At 42.8% G+C, this 22,907-nt stretch overlaps 1 protein-coding gene across 4 annotated transcripts in view; it reads left to right on the forward strand.

Moving 5' to 3' along the window:
* Positions 1-22,907, forward strand: part of LOC126198762 (transcription factor Sox-5-like) — a 1,065,309-nt gene that overhangs the window by 775,873 nt on the left and 266,529 nt on the right. For all 4 annotated transcript variants that reach the window (XM_049935319.1, XM_049935318.1, XM_049935320.1 and 1 more), the window contains one exon: positions 7,822-8,373. In XM_049935319.1, the coding sequence (XP_049791276.1) occupies positions 7,822-8,373 (552 nt within the window). The remainder of the gene's footprint in view (positions 1-7,821; positions 8,374-22,907) is intronic.

The following is a 22,907-nucleotide window of genomic DNA, read 5'->3' on the forward strand; positions in this document are numbered from 1 at the left end:
TCTGTCTGACTTTGAAAGAAGTACCTCTCGTCGAAGCTGCCGTGGTGATAATTGTGCTGTAGCGTTCTGTTGGATTGTTCTAGTGCAGGTGTCAAATACTTTAATATGCTGACGCCAGCACAGTTAAATTTGCACAGTGCTTATTTTCTCTGTAGTTCAAATGGTTCAAATGGCTCTGAGCACTATGGGACTCAACTGCTGAGGTCATTAGTCCCCTAGAACTTAGAACTAGTTAAACCTAACTAACCTAAGGACATCACAAACATCCATGCCCGAGGCAGGATTCGAACCTGCGACCGTAGCGGTCTTGCGGTTCAGACTGCAGCGCTTTTAACCGCACGGCCACTTCGGCCGGCTTCTCTGTAGTATGCTCTTGTAAGTACAAAACACTAAAAAACAGAAAAATAATTTTCTGACGAAATTCTTTATTTGGATGTTTTGTTGTTGTTGTTGTGGTCTTCAGTCCTGAGACTGGTTTGATGCAGCTCTCCATGCTACTCTATCCTGTGCAAGCTTCTTCATCTCCCAGTACCTACTGCAACCTACATCCTTCTGAATCTGCTTAGTGTATTGATCTCTTGGTCTCCCTCTACGATTTTTACCCTCCACGCTGCCCTCCAATGCTAAATTTGTGATCCCTTGATGCCTCAAAACATGTCCTACCAACCGATCCCTTCTTCTAGTCAAGTTGTGCCACGAACTTCTCTTCTCCCCAATCCTATTCAATACCTCCTCATTAGTTACGTGATCTACCCACCTTATCTTCAGCATTCTTCTGTAGCACCACATTTCAAAAGCTTCTATTCTCTTCTTGTCTAAACTGGTTATTGTCCACGTTTCACTTCCATACATGGCTACACTCCATACAAATACTTTCAGAAACGACTTCGTGACACTTAAATCTATACTCGATGTTAACAAATTTCTCGTCTTCAGAAACGCTTTCCTTGCCATTTTATATCCTCTCTACTTCGACCATCATCAGTTATTTTGCTCCCTAAATAGCAAAACTCCTTTACTACTTTAAGTGTCTCATTTCCCAATCTAATCCCCTCAGCATCACCCGATTTAATCTGACTACATTCCATTATCCTCGTTTTGCTTTTGTTGATGTTCATCTTATACCCTACTTTCAAGACACTGTCCATTCTGTTCAACTACTCTTGCAAGTCCTTTGCTGTCTCTGACAGAATTACAATGTCATCGGCGAACCTCAAAGTTTTTACTTCTTCTCCATGAATTTTAATACCTACTCCGAATTTTTCTTTTGTTTCCTTTACTGCTTGCTCAATATACAGATTGAATAACATCGCGGAGATGCTACAACCCTGTCTCACTCCTTTCCCAACCACTGCTTCCCTTTCATGCCCCTCGACTCTTATAACTGCCATCTGGTTTCTGTACAAATTGTAAATAGCCTTTCGCTCCCTGTATTTTACCCCTGCCACCTTCAGAATTTGAAAGAGAGTATTCCAGTTAACGTTGTCAAAAGCTTTCTCTAAGTCTACAAATGCTAGAAACGTAGGTTTGCCTTTTCTTAATCTTTCTTCTAAGATAAGTCGTAAGGTTAGTATTGCCTCACGTGTTCCAACATTTCTACGGAATCCAAACTGATCTTCCCCGAGGTCCGCTTCTACCAGTTTTTCCATTCGTCTGTAAAGAATTCGCGTTAGTATTTTGCACCTGTGACTTATTAAACTGATAGTTCGGTAATTTTCACATCTGTCAACACCTGCTTTCTTTGGGATTGGAATTATTATATTCTTCTTGAAGTCTGTGGGTATTTCGCCTGTCTCATACATCTTGCTCACCAGATGGTAGAGTTTTGTCATGACTGGCTCTCCCAAGGCCATCAGTAGTTCTAATGGAATGTTGTCTACTCCCGGGGCCTTGTTTCGACTCAGGTCTTTCAGTGTTCTGTCAAACTCTTCACGCAGTATCTTATCTCCCATTTTATCTTCATCTACATCCTCTTCCATTTCCATAATATTGTCCTCAAGTACATCGCCCTTGTATAAACCCTCTATATACTCCTTCCACCTCTCTGCCTTCCCTTCTTTGCTTAGAACTGGGTTGCCATCTGAGCTCTTGATATTCATACAAGTGGTTCTCTTCTCTCCAAAGGTCTCTTTAATTTTCCTGTAGGCAGTATCTATCATACCCCTAGTGAGACAAGCCTCTACATCCTTACATTTGTCCTCTAGCCATCCCTGCTTAGCCATTTTGCACTTCCTGTCGATCTCGTTTTTGAGACGTTTGTTGTTGTGGTCTTCAGTCCTGAGACTGGTTTGATGCAGCTCTCCATGCTACTCTATCCTGTGCAAGCTTCTTCATCTCCCAGTACCTACTGCAACCTACATCCTTCTGAATCTGCTTAGTGTATTGATCTTTTGGTCTTGATTTTGTATTTATAACCCTGTAATCACCTGACCAAAAGTCTTGTTCCTCCTGCCAGCGAACTTCACTAATTCCCACTATATCTAACTTTAACCTATCCATTTCCCTTTTTAAATTTTCTAATGCTATTTGCCTGCTTCATTTACTGCGTTTTTATAGTTTCTCCTTTCATCAATTAAATTCAATATTTCTTCTGTTATCCAAGGATTTCTATTAGCCCTCGTCTTTTTACCTACTTGATCGTCTGCTGCCTTCACTACTTCGTCCCTCAGAGCTACCCATTCTTCTTCTACTGTATTTCTTTCCCCCATTCCTGTCAATTATTCCCTTATGCTCTCCCTGAAACTCTCTACAACCTCTGGTTCTTTCAGTTTATCCAGTCCCATCTCCTTAAATTCCCACCTTTTTGCAGTTTCTTCAGTTTCAATCTGCAGTTCATAACCAATAGATTGTGGTCAGAATCCACATCTGCCCCTGGAAATGTCTTACAATTTAAAACCTGGTTCCTAAATCTCTGTCTTACCATTATATAATCTATTTGATACCTTTTAGTATCTCCAGGATTCTTACAGGTATACAACCTTCTTTTATGATTCTTGAACCAAGTGTTAGCTATGATTAAGTTATGCTCTGTGCAAAATTCTGCCAGACGGCTTCCTCTTCCATTTCTTCCCCCCAATCCATATTCACCTACTATGTTTCCTTCTCTCCCTTTTCCTACTGACGAATTCCAGTCACCCATGACTATTAAATTTTCGTCTCCCTTCACTACCTGAATAATTTCTTTTATCTCGTCATACATTTCATCAATTTCTTCATCATCTGCAGAGCTAGTTGGCATATAAACTTGTACTACTGTAGTAGGCATGGGCTTTGTGTCTATCTTGGCCACAATAATGGGTTCACTATGCTGTTTGTAGTAGCTAACCCGCACTCCTATTTTTTTTATTCATTATTAAACCTACTCCTGCATTACTCCTATTTGATTTTGTATTTATAACCCTGTAATCACCTGACCAAAAGTCTTGTTCCTCCTGCCACCGAACTTCACTAATTCCCACTATATCTAACTTTAACCTATCCATTTCCATTTTTAAATTTTCTAACCTACCTGCCCGATTAAGGGATCTGACATTCCACGCTCCGATCCGTAGAATGCCAGTTTTCTTTCTCCTGATAACGACGTCCTCTTGAGTAGTCCCCGCCCGGAGATCCGAATGGGGGACTATTTTACCTCCGGAATATTTTACCCAAGAGGACGCCATCATCATTTAATCATACAGTAAAGCTGCATGTCCTCGGGAAAAATTACGGCTGTAGTTTCCCCTTGCTTTCAGCCGTTCGCAGTACCAGCACAGCAAGGCCGTTTTGGTTAATTTTACAAGGCCAGATCAGTCAATCATCCAGACTGTTGCCCCTGCAACTACTGAAAAGGCTGCTGCCCCTCTTCAGGAACCACATGTTTGTCTGGCCTCTCAACAGATACCCCTCCGTTGTGGTTAAACCTACGGTCCGGCCATCTGTATCGCTGAGGCACGCAAGCCTCCCCACCAACGGCAAGGTCCATGGTTCATGGGGGGGTTGGATGTTTTATGCAAACGATTTCGACTTTTAGCTTTCGTGAATTTCCTGAGACTCTCTGTTTGGTGTTCTACGTACAGGCGTCTCTGTGATCAACTCCATGCACGAGATCAGGCGTTCCCCCACCTCATCTCCCTGTCGGTCCATTGCCGCCGCGGGAATAAAAAGCCAGCACACGTATCCGCTTATGTATTTTCGGTGTTCCAGATTCCTGCCTGCATTTCATCTTTTTCGCCCTTTCATTCTATTTTTAATCGTTAACAGTCGCGCACGCCGCCGTAAATTCTCCCCCCAGCAGACGCACACATTCGGAGCTGAGCAAACAGAGAATATGATTTACGCGTTGGTTCAGGCGCTGGCCGCATTGTATATTGCTACAATATAATTATGACGGCCCGTATATTTCCCCTCGCGGAAATACAGGTAGCAGTCGCACGCGGCGGTATTTGTGGGGATGTGCGCCCGCGGCCGCGGCCCGCCCTGTGTTTGGTTTCTCGCGGCGAGGTGTGCTCCGCTGGCAGAGGAGTGCGCCGGCTGCCTTCGTGCCGCGACTTCACTCCGGCGACGTTCTGTGAAGGTGAAGGAATGGGCAGAGCAGTGGCCATAACTTTGAGACAAGGCCGTGCAACCAACTTAACGACTGATTTACGTATCTGCCGTCGTTATAAGCCGTTTCGGCTGTTCTGTGCCCCTGACTACTTAAATAAAATTAAGGAGCAGCACGTGATTTTTCCTAGGCGCACTATTTTTCGGTTCATCCGATGTAGTTGCTCAGCAAAAATTCCTCTGTTTCCACAAACGATAATATTGTGAATCGCAACATGCAGTTACAACTACTTTCACTGGTCCAAATTTTTTTAACATACTCAGAACAGCCGCTACGATCTTTTTTCCGTTTTTCTTTATCAACCTATTAAACTAGCAACCGCGATGAAAAGTAAACACAACATTGCGTTACTATCACAAACGGACTGAAATAGTCTAAGTTAATAACCGGTTAAATACGTTAAATGTGATGTCGCAATATGTTCATAAATTTGTAATCTAAAGTCTTTAGCTTTATTCAATAAGATTTTGCTGTGGAGTTCGGCCGTTTCTTAATGAGTTGTGCCAAATTGCATGTTTCAAATTCGATGACAAAATGCCTTTGCGGATACGCTTACAGGTTGACTTGAAAACGATCTACTGCATGCACGGATGTTACTGCTTACTGCATGTACGGATGTTACTGCTTTGTTTACGATCGGTGGACACTGTATTAATACGTGTACTGCGGTGTTATGCCCCGATAAAGAAAGCGCAAGTGTTATTTCTGTCTGTATGAAACAAACTGTATAGAAACCATGCTGCTGTTAATACGAGCATAAATCTTGTTTGCGCTTCATCAGCTGGGCAGACATCTGCAGATGAGAAGATATTCTAATGATTCACCAGCAATACATAAAATCATGGTTATGAATTACTGGAAAGTGATCTGTATTGTATTTGTAGTGGGACTATACAAACTATACATCACTACTACAAACAAATTATGACTGAAAAAACCTCCCTTGTTTTCTGCAATAAAGAGCGCTATATTTTAATGAAGCTCCATTGTGACTTATTTTAAGAGTAAAAAGAAAACTACGAATATTCTTAGTAGGAACATTTAAGTTCAGTCGAAATGTGGCGCAAGATTTCGGCGGGAGTAACGTTTGGCTGAGTGTTATACAAGTGTGGGCTCTTAAGTAACACTAATTTGCTAACCAAAAACTTACAATTCCAGCAAACAAAGCAGAGGCAAGAATTCGCGCCCTATTTTTCCGAAACACAAGGGGCAGTCAAGCGAAAACAAGGCAGATGGAAAATAAAGTAAGTAAACCCTTTATTATTTCAAACGCAGACATTTTTCCATGAAGGCAATGACGTCTTGTCTCACAAGGGGATAAATATAGTGATAGTTATGGCGACTACTTTTGAAATAATAAACAGTTTCCTTGCTTTTTTTCATCTCACAGTAACAAATAAAACTTCAAGGGAGTACCATAAAACGTACCACAGAAACCCTAGCATAAGGTAGATATACGCATACCGTTTTACACATACCGTTCATAATACCTGCGTCCGCCCACTAAACTAGCTTTACATAGGGGACACTGAAAATAATCCTGCAACACCATACACTAGTTCATCAGGTGGTACAACCACACCCAATTACAACCAACACCTTAAGTAAAGACAGGGCGGACAACACGTACAAACATACATGATCTACTCTGTAATAACAAGGTAACATACAGTCAAGTACAAAGACACATAAACTGACAATTGAATCATTTAAAGCCTCTCTCTAGAATACAATCAGGCCACTCCATGACTTAGCCCAGCTTCATAAAATCAAGTGCAGTTATATAAGGCACTGTTCCAGCAACACGGACCCAACACCAGCCCCGACCTGTTGCGATAATTCAATTCTTGGTCACTCACTAATACTAACAAAAATCCAATGACGAACACGACACAAGTCACTCTCATCCTCGTTTTCCAATAGTTGTAGGGCAAACTTTCTTCCGCAGCTGCTTTCTGGCTCGTAGTTGTTATCCTCGGGGCATACAGAGGTAAATGCCGGCTGCTGCTGCTACAGCCCAGCGACGTCTCGCGTTACAGTCGGCCAGTCCCCCGAGTTGACTGTTCGATGTCCAACTGCTCTGCTGCCTCCACAATGTCCTCGACTCCAGGCGGGACTGTCAGGATTCCTCCAAGTTCCGCTTCCTCATTTGCTGTGGCTTGTCCACCCGATGCTGACAGTAGCTTCATGTCATCCGATTCCACGGAACCACTCTCACACCGACAGCACCCAAAACAGTCACTCCAACACAAAACGGGCTCGGCCGACCTGCCATGTGCTGTTGATGCGGTTGATCCCACACCGGTCTGCAGACTCAGTCTCAGCTTTTGCTCCCTCCGTAGACAACGCCGCCAACCACTAGGTCACCCACGCCGAAACATGAGCAACGCTGGCCGTGCGCCATCGTGGTGCCAGCCAGTCTGCCCAGGGCGGGCGGGAGCAGGCACCAATTCGTGGTCACTTCGACTGGGTACTTCAGACTGATCTTAGATGTCAGTAGGCCGCCTCAGCCTCGCCGTAGTACTGCACTCGTTTACATGCAGACACACGTACTCTCTTTTACACCGGAACGCATGAACATCGCTGGCGCAGAATACGTGCTGTGAATTTTACAGTATAGAAACTATGTGTTTCGGTAAGAGATTACACCGAATTACGGAAAACGTCTTGTATTTCACGTGCAGCATTTAGTATTTAGCATTTATTGGGTAACTGACACTAAATACTTGAAATGGATTTATAGCACACGTCTCATTCACTAAATTTCTCTTCAGAGTTTTGTTCTCTGATGCCATTTTGTCATTTATTTGTTTATGGTTCCACTATAAAGGTAAATGATAGTCAGTCTTTTCTTTCACAGTTACATCTAGTTGTCATTATTGTGTGTGTTTCGAATTGCTCTTTTTAGATGAAAGGTGTCACCTTCCTGTAGTTATAGTGTTGAGGTGTTTTTTCTATGCTCTCTTACCTTGAGTAGAGAATAATATCACATTTAAATCAATTTCACGGCATCTTCAGACAGCTCATAGATTTTCAAGCCAATGCTCATGAAATTTTGGACATTACGTGCACGATTCTCATTCTCAGAATCTACAGGGATTAATCAATTGAAAATAATCACTGACTGTGGAAGACATACGGAATTTTGTCTACCATAATTATTACTGTAAATGAAGGAAAAGTGGGTTTGGGTAACAGTTTTCGAGCTGGGCTAATAGGTGTGTCGTGTGCCGCAGGAACATGTCTTCGAAGCGCAAGTCGCCGCCCACGAAGCTGCAGGAGGGCGGCTGCGGCGACGACGAGCCGTGCCCGCCCCTAGGCGCCTCCCACGCGTCCGCAGCGGCGGCTGCGGCGGCGGCGGCGGGACTCTTGTGCGGCGGTGGCGGTGGCAGCGGCGGAGGCGGCAGCGACGGTGGCGGCTGCCTCACCGACGAGCTGGACGAGTGCTCGAGCAGCAGTGGCGCCGACGACGACGACGAAGACGGCGCGCGCCTACGGCTGCACCACGGCCAAGCTGCCTCCTCCGTTTCCGGGGGCGGCGCGCCCCACGCCACCGGCGAGTCGTCGTCGGGGGCAGCGAGCGACGACGGCGAGGACGCTACGGGAAGCCGCAGCAAGAAGCAGCGCCTGACAGCGGGCTGCGCATCCCCCCAGGCGCATGCGCACTACGGTGCGGCTGTCAAGCCGCGCACCATGGATGACGTGCTCAAGAGGCTTACCTCCAAGATGCACATCCGTGAGGACAAGAGGCCCACGCCCTCCAGCACCCCTACCGGGCGGCCGCCCAGGTGAGTGACAAAGTATGGTCCAGACACGCCTGTATCACGGTATTCAAGGATATTTTTAAGGAATCTGCCCAGTCATATAAGGCTTCACACAAGAAAGCGATTAGTTTTGTGTAAAAGTCTTCAGACGCACTCGAAATATTCGTCTCAGTGTAATCATACTCTCCTCCATTAACAATATCCCTTAGAAACTCTCATTCCTTCAGCGCCCAATTAACAGGTCATGGTTACAAAATGGTGACTCGAACTATTAACAGAAGAACGGAAAAAATTAGAAATTTGTGGTAAGGACTATGGGACCAAACTGCTGAGGTCATCGGTCCCTAGGCTTACGCACTACTTAATCTAACTTACGCTAAGGACAACACACACATCCATGCCCGAGGGAGGATTCGAACCTCCTACGGGGGGAGCTGCGCGAACCGTGATAAGGCGCCCCCGACCATACGGCTACTACGCGCGGCTCAGAAGAATGGAAAAACTGGTAGAATTCGACATTGGAGAAGATCAGCTTGGGTTCCAGAGAGATATAGGAACACGGGAGGCAATACTGCCTTTCGACTTGTCTTAGGTGATAGGTAAATAATGCCAAACCTACGTTCATAACATGTGTAGATTTAGTGAGAAAGTTTGACAATGTTGACTAGATGCTCTCTTTCTGTTCTTGAAGGTAACAGGGATAAAATACAGGGAGCGGAAGATTAATCACAACTACAGAAACCAGATAATAGTTATTCAATTCCAATGCATGAAAAGGAAGCGTGAATTGAGGAAGAAATGGGACAGGGTTTCATCTCCGATATTATTCAATCGTACACTAAGTAAGCAGTTACGAAAGCCAAAGAGACATTTTGAAAGGAAATAAAAGTCCAGGAAGAAAAAAAGGAAACTTTAACGTTTACCGATGACCTTGTAGTTCTGTCAGAGACGCCAAAGGATTTGGAAGAATACTTGAACAAAATGGATAGCGTCTTGAAAAGAGCTTGTACGATGATTATCAACAAAACTAAATCAAGTGTAATACAATGCAGACGATTCAAATGAGGCGATACTGAAAGATTTAGTTTGGTAAATGATTAACTAAAACTGGTAGATGAGTTTTTTACTATTTGGCCAGCAACATAACTGACGATGGCCGAAATATAGAAGAGATATAATAGAGACTGACAACAGCAAGAATAGCAAAAGTCTTAAAAGGGTTACTGGAGATATCTGTCCTTAATGAGCTTTGTACGTAAGTGTAACATGAATGATAAAAAGCTCCGGCAAGAAGAGAATAGGAGCTTTTGAAATCTACGGATGGTTAAGATAATATCGGATATCTAATGAAGAGATACTTAAAAAAATTGGGGAGAAAAGAAATTTATGGCACAACTTCACTATAAGATGGGTATGCTGATGGGACATACCTTTAGGCATCAAAAAATAGTTAATTTGGTAATGAAGGGAAGTGAGGGAGGTGAATACAGCAGAGGGAGACAAAGATTTGAGTGCAGCAAGTAGGTTTAAACAGATGTAGACTGCATTAGTTATGCAATAGAGAAGAAGCTTGCACTGTATAGACTAGCGCGGAGAGCTGCATCAAACATCTTCGAACTGGGGACCAAAACAAGGACAATTCTTAAAGAGTGTCTCCAGTTTTCCTCTGCGTATAAAACGCCACTCTCGTGAATTCGCGTTTGCTGGATAAACATTACTGCCCGGCAAACCATTCATATCCGACTGAGAACCAACACAAAATAGGGGCAAAACAAAGAAAGGACGGGATAACGGCATATACTTTAAGATATCTGTGAACAATTCCCCGTGACAACAGAGGGAACTGTAGCGAGGAAAAATTTTAGGACGTTGAATGTAGGTCACGGGTAGTCCGTGACTGGTATCAAGGAAGAAATTTGTGGGAGAGATAGAAAGAGAGAGAGACGCTGCAGTATTTTGCAATGAAAGTTTTGTAAAATGTCGTAAGTAAAGAAACAATGTTCACGAGACGTGAATAAATCTTAATATCCGAAGATGGGGTGAAAGTGTAATGGATATACCTCAAAAACTCTTGTTTCGAGGCATAATTTGTTAGCGTGGCGTGTCGGGAAAGAAGGGCAGTTCATATGGGTGCTTTTCCCATAAACATTAACGTCACGGACGCTATAGTTTTGACTTGATGCGTTAAGAGGCTGCTATTGCATCACGTGACGGGCTGGCCCGCAAACGTAAATAAACATGTGAATCAGGCCCGCGTGTCATCAAAGGTAGCTCATGCCTGGTGTAGTTTGGGATAAAGAGAATGGCACAAGAGAGGAATTCGTGGTGGGCCGCATCTGCCAATTAGAAGACTGACATTCCCAAAAAATAATTTCTTTAGTGTCTCTGGTAAATGTGGAAGTATCACACATCGTTTTACATGGTCGCAAGACGGAAAGACTCTAGAAAGGGGCAACAGCGCGTTCGTACCATGAAGCGTACCTCTGCTTCGTGCGTTTATAGTGGCACACGGGCAATTCTACTAATCATCTCTTTCGTCATCTACTTGCTATAATTTAAGTTGTTTTGCTGTAACTGATAGGATATGATAAATGGTAAGTTTTTCTCTCATCTCTTACTAAAATAACGAAAGCTTTGAGAGGTGCAAACAGCTGCTTAGTTCACTAAGACGCTATTTAAATTAAGCAGCTGGGGGACTGAGATGCATACTGATAGCGAGAAGCACTTTTTATGTGAAGTGTGGTACATTTTTAGACATCCATCACCAATTTTATTTTGATTTTGGAATGTAAATCATGTTATTCTTTCACAGATGTTGTATTCTTGTAGGCTTCTTTCGTTAACATTTAACGATTGACTATTCCCTTTTTTGCGCTAACACCTAAGAATAATGATACCGAATGGTATCAAACGTGTCGAATACGTAAACTCATTTTCGTACGACTTTGGTCCCTTGGGAGAAATTTCAGTAAGAGCAGCATTTCGTCGCTGGAAGCTGCTAACAAAACCTCTCAGTGCCTCTTCCAAAGCGTCGTTTCTTCGTTTAATGTTTTACATCAATTTGACCTGCGGGAAAATATAAGAGATGTGTTACTGTAAGAAACGATCGGGTTAATTCAGAAGATAGTGTTACGAATACGTCAATGAGAACCATCGGAAGCCGAAGAAGCTGTTTTTAAGAAAGTTAGGGAACTAATATTGTGTAGAGACTCTGAAGGAATTGCAATATTTCGGTAGGACCGTAAATACATTGTAAGACTGATTACGACACGTATAAAAGCGTACACTTAATTTCATATTACGGTATAAGTTAGTGGAAGAGTAAAAGCGATTGGTAAATATCAGCAAGTGCTCTGCAGCGAGTACTGCCCAGTAATTTACTTTTGATATTCGCAGACGCAATCACGGATGCAGCAGTAATTCACTGTCCTTTATTTAGTCTAAGTCTCAGACGCTCGTCGTAGACGCGATGATATTCCAGACGTCAACAGCTATGCACGCTTCCTCGTCTCGCCAGTATACTAGTATTGACTGCTTGAGAAATTTTGTTCCAACAGAAATAAGATAATATTCGTTCTGCGCTCAGACTAGAAATACTGCAAAGCTTTTCTTATTATGTACTAACACGCCATAATGCACAGTTTCAACGAATATGACGTAAGCGCTCTGACGTGTCTTTGCCGAAAACGGTAATCCGTGTACGAGATATGGAGGACCAAGGGAAGAATTACATCAAAACGGTACGTGAAAAACCAAGCGTGGTTCCTTTCAAATATGATTGAATTCTCTTATTGTTCCACTTTACCTGTAGAAATGCATGAAACTACTTCAATATCTTACTTCTCCGATAAAAGAGAAAGGCAGTTCTCTTGTGGGCGGAAACAGTGTTAGTAGCTGACTAGCACCCAAAGAAAGTTCAGTCTGATGTAATTAGTTGTCATAATCCAACAGAGAGAGTAAACACAAGCTTAATGCATGGTAATTATACTGAGTCAATTAATGAGATGAAGCTTGGTTATATATTCCGGATAGCGGCACGTACTTTTCCGTAAACACCTGCATACTTGCTTCCGAACTAAGCTACACTATTTCTGTAAGAGACGATTGCTCTTCTTTACGTTCGGAATGTCTTGCTATCAGATGACAAATTAGTGCCATCTGGGCTCTAGGAAAGGAGTTCAAGTAATTTTCTTAAATAGATGACTAGATCAGCGAAAGTGATGAAGTGTAAAATGCACGGTCATCGTTGTAGTGGCACAAATAACAGACAAAGACAGTCATGTCTCGAGTACAAAAATTTTCAAATTAATATTCACAGTTTACCCTGAGAATACTCGAATATGAATTTTATGTTATCCTTATAAATATGACGACATAAAAATGAAATTAAACGACCTAATTTTATCGCTAATTTACCACATGGGCAAACCTTTGACATTCCGCCTTGAGTTTTCATCATAGCGTCTAGAAGAAGAGGTACAGGCACGCGACAAATTTCCGTAGGCCTGCTCCTAGGCGGGACTACCGTAGCTTAGCGCTGGGCGAGGAACGTTGCAGTATATCTACTAGTCGGATCTTACACAATTTTAAAACGCTTTATTTGACGATATTAAGACAAAATAAGTGAAATATGCCATCTGCATTGAATCATAATGCGTTGACATCCTTTAAGGCAGTTATGAAACATCAGGTCACGAATAATAACCAAATAAATTATACTGGCGAAGATCGAAATACGGTTTAACATGCAAAAAATCATTTATAGAGGTGCATAGCACTCAATAATACAGACTAAAAGACAATATTATCTCACCCATATAATTTGTAGCTGTTAGTTGTAGGAAATTTTGGAAAGTTTGCCTGATGACTTCGCGGTCTTTGCTGACAAAAGCTCTTTGCTGATTTCTTTCGTGCGAAAGAAAAAGTGGCACTTCATGAAACGGAAAATTAATTTGCCAGCAATGTCAAGTTTAAGTTCCAACAACATCTGAAATCACATTTTCCTAAAACAATTTCGTCATTTCTGTCCAGACACTCTTAAAATACACCAGCCCATATATTTGAGACGGAAGACAATTTCTTTTCAATAATTACTTCAACTTGTAAAAGAATGTTGAAAACGCTTTCGGGCGGATAAGTCAAATAAGAAAGACCATTTATTGAGCTGAAGTCCTTTATGGCGATGAAGGTTGCAACTTTTGTTTCAGAAGGCATTTCATTCACAAGGATTTGAGCACACTTCACACAGCTGCTCTGTTTATTAAGCTTTTTGACAATGTAACCTGCTATGTGATAAACTAAACATAGTTTTGGAAAATTGTCTTTATACGGAGTAGGAAGATCATTCTCCCAGAGCGCTATCACCATTTTCTCCTTAATTCTGTTCTCAGCAGATAAGTTAGTGCGTTTGTTTCGTACCTCCATTTCTTTAGCACATAAACGCATCTGAATTCGGTTCACAGTTCCCGGAAGCACATACAGCCATCTTCACGAGAGCATACACGCAATCTAACATATGTAAATGCACAAAATCTACAGTTGATGGATGGTTGTCACAGCTTATAGACCTCAAAATTCCAATATGGCGAACCAGGGTTCAAATGGCTCTGAGCACTATGGGACTCAACTGCTGAGGTCATTAGTCCCCTAGAACTTAGAACTAGTTAAACCTAACTAACCTAAGGACATCACAAACATCCATGCCCGAGGCAGGATTCGAACCTGCGACCGTAGCGGTCTTGCGGTTCCAGACTGCAGCGCCTTTAACCGCACGGCCACTTCGGCCGGCTGACGAACCAGGGGGTCTTGGTTGAATTTGCCTGTCATTACGTACTTACAACCCTTGGACCATAAATACTGAGAAACTTCCAATGTACTCTTTAGCGTGACAAAGATTCCATTGTTCTGTTTGAAAAAATGTGTTGTTGCTTGAGCAAATGGTTTCGTAAAAGTCAATTAATATTTCGACTGACGGGGAATCTTTGTAGAGTGAATTATATGGTATTCTAGAGTCGAGCGCACCTGATATAGCAAGGTATTCGTATCTTCCACGAATAGTTCCGTATTTTCATTGCCGCTAAATTCTCGGGATTTGTTTTGCGAAAAAAAGTCTACAAACACACACGAAAATATTACTCCACTGTTACATTTTGATAAAAATTTTTTAACATCACGCAACAACAATTCTAAATGTATGTTACGAGCCGCACTGTTAGAATTCAACTTCAGCCAGCAACAAGCGACCGCTGCGTCGTCTGTTTGTCAGCGCAGCAACTACCGTTACAAAAGATATCATGAAAGCAGAAGTAACGGCACTTCTCCTTCTAAAGAGCTATGCTTTTACATTGAGCCATATTTGAGTGTATCGACTGCTATTCCCCGTAAAATGAACATGCGCACTTCGGTATTTATTTTCTCCGAAAATTAGCCAATGACAAAACGTCAATAACGACAGCGCGGACGTTAGAAGATGCCACTTCAAACTTTTTATACGTTTTGATTTTTATTCTTTGATTCTAGCTGATCGTTACATATATTCCTTCGATACTTTTGGTATCTGGGGAAATACAAAATATTTTTGAACAGATAGACAACTTATCCTTCACCTAGACGACAAACTGCTGTCGAGTTTCAGTGGCATACAACTTTGTAGTCCGTGAAAGCCTAGTTGTGGTCCCCTTCCCCGCTAATTTTCGTATTAACGCGAAGCTAATAAGGATTTGGTGTGACGTTCAACATTTAGTATGAATCGAAGGTGAAGGTGGAATATGTCTCACCGTGTCTGAAACAAGTCCGTCTCGCATCTCTAAGAACTCAGTAAATTAACTATAATCAAATCCAGTACAGTACTTCAGTACCACGTGGTTTTTGATAGTCTTGCGTGGGCGTTCTTCTTCGGCCACACTTCGGACGTTTCCGCGCTAAAGCTGATACCATGTGTTTACTATTGTAATGAATTTTTATTTAAGTGGTGAATATGTCGGATGAGAGACTGTTTTAACCTTACTCTTACTCCATAGTATACACCACGGATCTGTGTGTTCAAACAAATTCAGCTATTCCAAAAAATCTGGTCGCAAATAATAAAAGGAGACTGACACCACGACCTGTGTATGACGTCTCAGCATTTAACAAGTATTTCCTACTGCTTTTTAAATATTTCTTCTTACACCACAGTCGTTATCTCCACAAGTATTCTGAAGGAGGTTGGTCACCCAGTGACTCACTGAGTACCTTTACATGACGTTCTTTGCATCATCAGCGACGCAACTTCCGTAATCAGGTTTTGTCATTTTTAGCTCTGAATGAAAACTGGGACACTATAGTAAAGTACCACGAATTTGTCTACATACTATTGCGAATAGAAAAATTAGTGTTAGGGAAAACTGTATTTGAGTAATGATGCTTTCCGAAGTTAAACCGCTTCTACATAATTTGACGCTAGGTTCCAAGAACGCCGTCTGTGGCGAAAAAAGATGTCCCCAATTACGTAAATCATGTCGAGTCATTTATCTGTTAATGCGTCACCCATATTCGTCAGCAGCTTTAGAGATTGTGGTTACATAAAGACATGACAACGACTGAGACAGTCTAGGGAATATTTTCTACAAACACAACAATAATTCTGCAAGATTGCTGTTCCATAGCTTTCATTGGGGTTTTAAGCAGAAGTTGTGTCTTTACTGTTTAATCCTCGTGCACACTTCCGAAAAGGACAATGCCTCGTCGGAAGAGTATAGCTCTAATTTCGCCATTTGCGTCTTGCTTCTCCCTAAGAATTGATATTTTGATGGGCGTAGACTTGTCTCCACTCACGCCCTCTCGTAGATTTAAGTTACTTTTTTTCAAGTTATGAAGTGGCATTAAATTCCTGGAATTCTACCTGCTCTTTTTCGCTCGTTGTAGTGAATAGTGTCAGTGTATGGATATAAAAGCCTTGCTATGTGGCTTATTTATCGAGGTTCATATACGATATGGAGCTGGGGCTGATTGACAATGTCTCCAGCCATAGATCTGTGGTAGGACCGTTATCCAAAGAGATATGCATATGGTGGTAAATGGCTTAACAGGCTGCGAGACTAGGGAGTCAGTAAATCATATTGTCCGGAGGAAGTGTGAAGGACATTTCCACACTCATAAATGCTTGCTTTATAACTGACAAAGGAACATGTAAAAATTTTGAAGTTCGCATTTAGATCATAACAGTTGTTTCATACGCCACGAGTACATTATTCATTTAGAAAACGTCGTTGCCCTTCGTTTAATTCGTAATTCCACAGTCGATGCCCTGAGACACGTTTCCATGAGTTCCTTGATATAAATTATACCTTTTTTGTTTTCACAGATATCAATTTTTTTTTAAGAAAAGACTTTTCTCATAAACGTTAGTTTCTTGGGTTAACTACGTAGCAGCGACTTTCAAGTTACTCCAGCCCCCCCCCTCCCCCAACTCCATCTCTCTCTCTCTCTATCTATCTATCTACCTATCTCTATCTCTCTCTCATTTGTCTTATGTCATCATTATTCAGGGAAAACACATAGAATGTAAATTACTTCGGCACTAAGCAATAAGCAAGCTACCTCCACCCTTCTTTTGTAGAGCGTTACTGATAAGTCCTTGTCCGACGGACAGTACTGTCGTCATACGAGTTGCCGAAGCCAAACATGTAACATTTCGCATTATATACCTGGTTTCGAACGATCTCGTTACAGTTTCTCGTTCAAGTATTCTAGATATACTTTATAGCATTAGACATAGCGTACGGAAATAAGGTGGTGGCAGATGACTATTGCAGTTGACGTGTGGCAGCCACGTAGCTGGACGGTTTTTTTGCCTGCCCTCAAGTAAGTCTGTTAGGAATATCACGAAGAGCCTGCCGGCTGCGTCTTCAGTTGGTCTGCGGCAGTGGATGCCAGACCTCGGCCACTTGGTTCAAAGTGCGCAGACGACGCCATATCGGAGATCCTGACAGCGGCGAATCAAGGCCTGCGATAAATATAGCGAACTGGCCTGCAACAAAATAAGTCGTGCGCCGCAGATAAGGCTTCATTTACAACGGCAGCACAGCTCGCAGCGGCCGCCAGCCATCAGCATAAGTAGGCTAGCGCTTTGTCTCCCCCCTCCCTCCTCAAGGCGATAGAAGGACGCGCTAGCATCGCACCGACACCTTTCTCTGCGGTCATTCATTACTGGTTCCGTTAATTAGAGGCGCCCTCCGATGCTCGCGCTGATATCTGCGACCTAAACTGCGATTGCCCTGCGCCTACCATACGCTTTCTAGTAGTCTAGTTCTTGACTTGCAAACAGCGTTAGCACTGGCGTCAGACGATTTCGAGAAGCCCCGTCTATAGGCGACGAATTGGTGCCCCAAGAGTGTTTGGTGCATTCTCTAAACATTTTAATAATGAGACGGGCTTTTATTGTGCCATCGGTCTTCTGACTTGTTTGTTGCAGCCCGCCGCGAATTCCTCTTCTGTGCCAACCTCTTCATCTCAGAGCAGCACTTGGACCCGTCATCCTTAATCATTTGTCGCATATAGTCAAATCTCTGTATTTCAGTCAACAGATCCAATTCTTCCTCGGTTTCACCGAGATAGCAATGTCATCAGCGAATTTTATCTTTGATATCCTTTCATCTTGAATTTTAATCTCACTGCTGAAAGATTCTGTAGTCTAATAAAGAAACAAATTAAAAGTACGGTTCCGTAAATATGGATCTTATGGAAATGCGTCAGACTCTGGGGATAGTCATTTAATAAATGTCTCGCACTGTTAAATAAACCCAACTCTGTGGAAGTTAGCCGTTTGCAACCTGGACACCTCAAATACTAAACAAGGGAACAACGTACTCTACAAATGACGATACGGGAAGGGGAATGTATTATGCTGTTTGGTTATTAGAATTAATTTTTTTTTACCAACTGTGTTACCTTTTAACGAAAGGATGTGCGGTATTTTAACGTATTTACCTGGTAACATTGGTAAAACTGTGGTTATCCGTTAGTCCTAGTCATCATAGTTAGCACCTTTTGCGCCATTTTTGGTTCAAATGGGTTCAAATGGCTCTGAGCACTATTGGACTTAACATATGAGGTCATCAGTCCCCGAGAACTTAGAACTACTTAAACCTAACTAACCTAAGAACATCACACTCATCCATGCCCGAGGCAGGATTCGAATATGATTCTCACTGGAGATAAATTTTCATTTATTTATTTCATATTTATTTTCCTGTCCAAGCCCCAAAAACGTTACGGCTTGGATGCAAATTTTATCTCATTTCGGATTCATAAGAGGATTAATTTATATTGTGGTTGCAGAAAATTTGTTGTTATACATATCACATGGTCGCAATCACATCTTTTTTCGAAATGTTATTCATAAGTGGAGTAACAACTCAAAAACCAATTTATGCAGCAATAAAGGTGTTGTGTAATACACTCTATCAGAGTACTGAAACGGTCGATGACACTATCTACTCAAAGGTATCTGGACACGTATTAATAGACATTAATATGGGGTATTTTCACACTTCAGCTTTATGACAGCTTCAGCACTGCTGGAAACACTTTCAATGAGGTGTCTGAATGTCTGTGAAGGAATGGCAGCCCATTCTTCCTCGACAGCCGAAACAAGAGAGGGTAGCGATCCTGGATGCTGGGTTCTGGGGTCTGGGGCGAAGTCGACTTTCTAACTCATCCCAAAGATGTTCCATTGGGTTCAGGTAAGGACCCTTGGAAGGTCAGTCCATTTCAGGAATGTTATCGTCCACAAACCACTGCCTCACAGATGCTGCTTCACGACAGCGTGTATTGTCATGCTGACGCAATCATCGGCTCCCGACTGTTACTCTATTGTACGCGGTGTACAGTGCTGTAAAATGTGTTCATATCCTTCCAAATTTAGCGTTTTTTCAAGCACAATAACGAGACCACACCCTAATCACGAAAATCACCATAACACTTCTTCCGTACTTCACTGTTGGTACTGCAGATGATGGCAAGTAATGTCTTCCAGGCATTCACCAAACCCAAATCCTTCCATCACATTGCCAAAGAATATAGCGTTACTCATCACTACAAATCATTCTTTACAGTCATGCACTGTCCTTGGCATCGTTCTTTACACCACCTCAAGTGTTGCAGAAATGTGTAGCGTATAAGGAGCTGCTCGACCGTTGTACCCTACTGTTTGTAATTCCCTACGCACAGTCATTCTGCTAGGTGGAGTGCTGGCAGCGCGTTGGAACTCAAGAATGACTCCTTCCTTTGATTTCGTACGATTTTTTATAGCCACCGTCAACAGTGCTAGACAATTCTTGCCTTTCAGTACATGTGGTCTGCCTACTCACCGTTTACCTGTGGTTGTTCCTTCGTGCTTCACAATCACACCACCATCAGTCGACTTGGGCAAGCGCGGATACGTTGAGCGCATCTGTAAATACCACTGTGCCGAAGAACCCGAGACAGAAGCCAATAGGCAGTTTGTCAACAAGTGGCCACAAAAGCCTCAACAATTTTGTAAAATCATCTTTGTTCAGCAACTGCACGTGCTGTGTGTGACACTAGTTGTCTCGGACGATCCGCCAGATGCTACTGTGGGAGATCCCAATTTCCGTTAATGTATGGGCCAGCATCGTCGGCTATCACCTCGTCGGGTCGTACTTGTTGCCCCAACGTTTGAAGGGTGCAACCTACCTCATCTTTCTTAAGCAAGTATTTCCGCAGCTCTTGGACGACGCACACGTATCCGCCGCGATGTGTTCTGCAATATGGTTTCGGCATGACAGGGCCCCCACACACAACAGCTTTAATGTGCGTTGCTACCTGAATGCAGCGCTTCGTCAACATTGGATTGGCAGGAGTTGTCGGGTGCCTGGCCAGCTAGATCACCGGACCTCGCTTGCCTTGACTACTTCCTCTGGCAATACGTCAGACACTAGTGTACGAAACCCCCTGACGGTGCTGAAGAACTAGCACGCATCGTGGCAACTGCTGGGGAGGTTCGAGCCACGCCCGGTACTTTCCAGAACATTAGTTCTTCTATGCGCCGGAGATGTGAGTCCTGCATCACGGTCCGTGGACGTAATTTCGAACACATTCTCTGATGACTATTCATGTCTGTTTTTGTTCCTCTCTCTTGGCGTCTGCTGAACTAAGCCTGATAAACGGGAGTTCTCACCCTGTTCGTATCTTTCCTTTCTTGTGTTGTATCGTCACTACTGCGCCAGGAAAGCGTTTTCGATCTGCCTTGTTATGTGATGTCCCATCGTCTAGATGTACTCTATGTCTCTTGAAAGTTTGTAACCGCTGTGCTGAAGCGCCGTGTACATGATTTTTTCATTTAGCTATAATGAATTACGCATTTCAGTACCAAAATTTAATTAGTTTCATGAGATTAGTAATTAAAGATAAAAGGCATTATTTTTACTATAAGGTATGAATCACTATTTTTTTATTACATTTTCAAGTAAAAGTTTTTGAGTATTGCTTTGGGAAACTGGTATGTGGGCACACAGCTCGAAATTCTAATACTAAGGAGAAAATACAGAAGGCCGCGGCCGTCAGGAACGAGCACCCTCTCGTAGTTGTCTGACGGTTCCGCCGTCCCCTACCCGTGCTCCGCAGCGGCGTTTGTGTCCCTCAGACTGCCCGTGTCACGGCGGAGTCGCAGTCTCGCCGCCGATGGCAGTCAAGGACCCCAGGGACTCAGAGGCGCGCCGGCAGCCTTAATGACGACCAGCGCCGATCAATTGTTCGCCGCAGCTTAGCGGCGTGCCGCACCGCGACAGCAGGTGCTTCAGATAACCCGAGCACCTCTCCCGCCTCGAGAGCTGCGAGCCGGTGTTGTTTCGACGTCACGTTGACGATGGCACGCCAGCAGGAGTGTTCGATACTTGGGCGCTCTCCACAATTATAGAAAGGGTACTGCAGTGGTCTCCCCATGCAACAGTATTATCTTACCGCAACCACCGGTGAGATCAGTGATTGAAAACAAAGGTAAAAGCCGTCGGTAGAAATAATATATATATTTTTAAACTGATAATCATTTAACAATTATCAGACACGATCCAGTAGGAAGAAACGAAACAAATGTTAAAGCTGTGCTGCATCTGAGGAGACATGGCTGTGAACATGTAGTACTTTCATCAACAACATAATGAGTGGATAAAATAAATTATTGTTATTGCCTCAGTTTTATTCCGAATTACAAGATGTGAGGCTTAAAATATTTCTATGGATGTAGAGAGAAGGCAGCCACAGTTCGAATGAAATTACACGCATTATGCACCAAATGACGCCACCGAAAATAAACGTCCATTTAAAATTCATCTCGCAGATAAACTGTTGCAATGATTAAACTACCACAGATAAATCATTTCTAACATTGCTTTACTTAATGTTATCCAATTCTGACATAACACCCCATCGTCCTAGGTGTTATAGACAAAGGGTAATGTATTCTAAAACTCTGGAGTGAAAATGCAGGTCTCCTTAATAAAATGTGGGCAACGGTCTTGCCGCAGTGGATACACCGGTTCCCGTGAGATCACCGAAGTTAAGCGATGTCGGGCGTGGCCGGCACTTAGATGGGTGACTATCCAGTCGCCATGCGCTGTTGCCATTTTTCGGGGTGCACTCAGCCTCGTGATGCCAATTGAGGAGCTACTCGACCGAATAGTAGCGGCTCCGGTCAAAGAAAACCATCGTAAACGACCGGGAGAGCGGTGTGCTGGCCACGCGCCCCTCCTATCCGCATCCTCAGCTGGGGATGATACGGCGGTCGGATGGTCCCGATGGGCCACTTGTGGCCTGAAGACGGAGAGCTTTTTAAGAAAATGTGCCAATGTATTACAATGCCATAAAAAAGCAACCATTTTTTTCGGTGGATTTACGTTGTGCGCAGTCATCAGTCCGAAGATAGGTTTGTTGTTGCTCTTCACTCAAATGCTTCTTACACAGATATTTTAATACGTACTTAGCTATTGCATCCTACACTAATTTGAACCTGCCTTCTGTATTTGAGTTCTTGTCTTGCTGTACGGTTTTAGCCCCGACACTTAACTATTACTCGATGCATCGGGATGTCCCTCGACCTAACCCTTCTTGTAGTTAAGTTGAGCCATAAAACTCTTTTCTCCCTGATTCGATGCGGCACTTCTTCATTGGGTATATGATCTACCCATCCAATCATTTGCACTCTTCTGTAACATAAGTATTAAAAAACTTCTATTCTCTTCTTGTCATTAACATTTGTCATCCATGTTTCACTCCCATATAACTCTACACTTCAAACAAACATTATCATAAAAGACTTCCAACCACTTAAATTTACCTAAAATGTTGTGATATTCTCGTTTTCACTAAAAATTTTCTCACTAGTCCTAATCTAGTCCTAATATATATTCTCCCTATTTCTGCTTCCTTCAGTTATTTTGCTGCCCAAATAGCAAAACTCGTCTACTACTTTCAGCTTGTAATTTTCTTTTTCGCCTGATTTATTTGTACTCTCTCCATTGCCCTGTTTTCCTTACACTGATGTTCATCTTATAACATCT

The sequence above is a fragment of the Schistocerca nitens genome, chromosome 8, assembly GCF_023898315.1.
Source record: "Schistocerca nitens isolate TAMUIC-IGC-003100 chromosome 8, iqSchNite1.1, whole genome shotgun sequence".
Classification (NCBI taxonomy): domain Eukaryota; kingdom Metazoa; phylum Arthropoda; class Insecta; order Orthoptera; family Acrididae; genus Schistocerca; species Schistocerca nitens.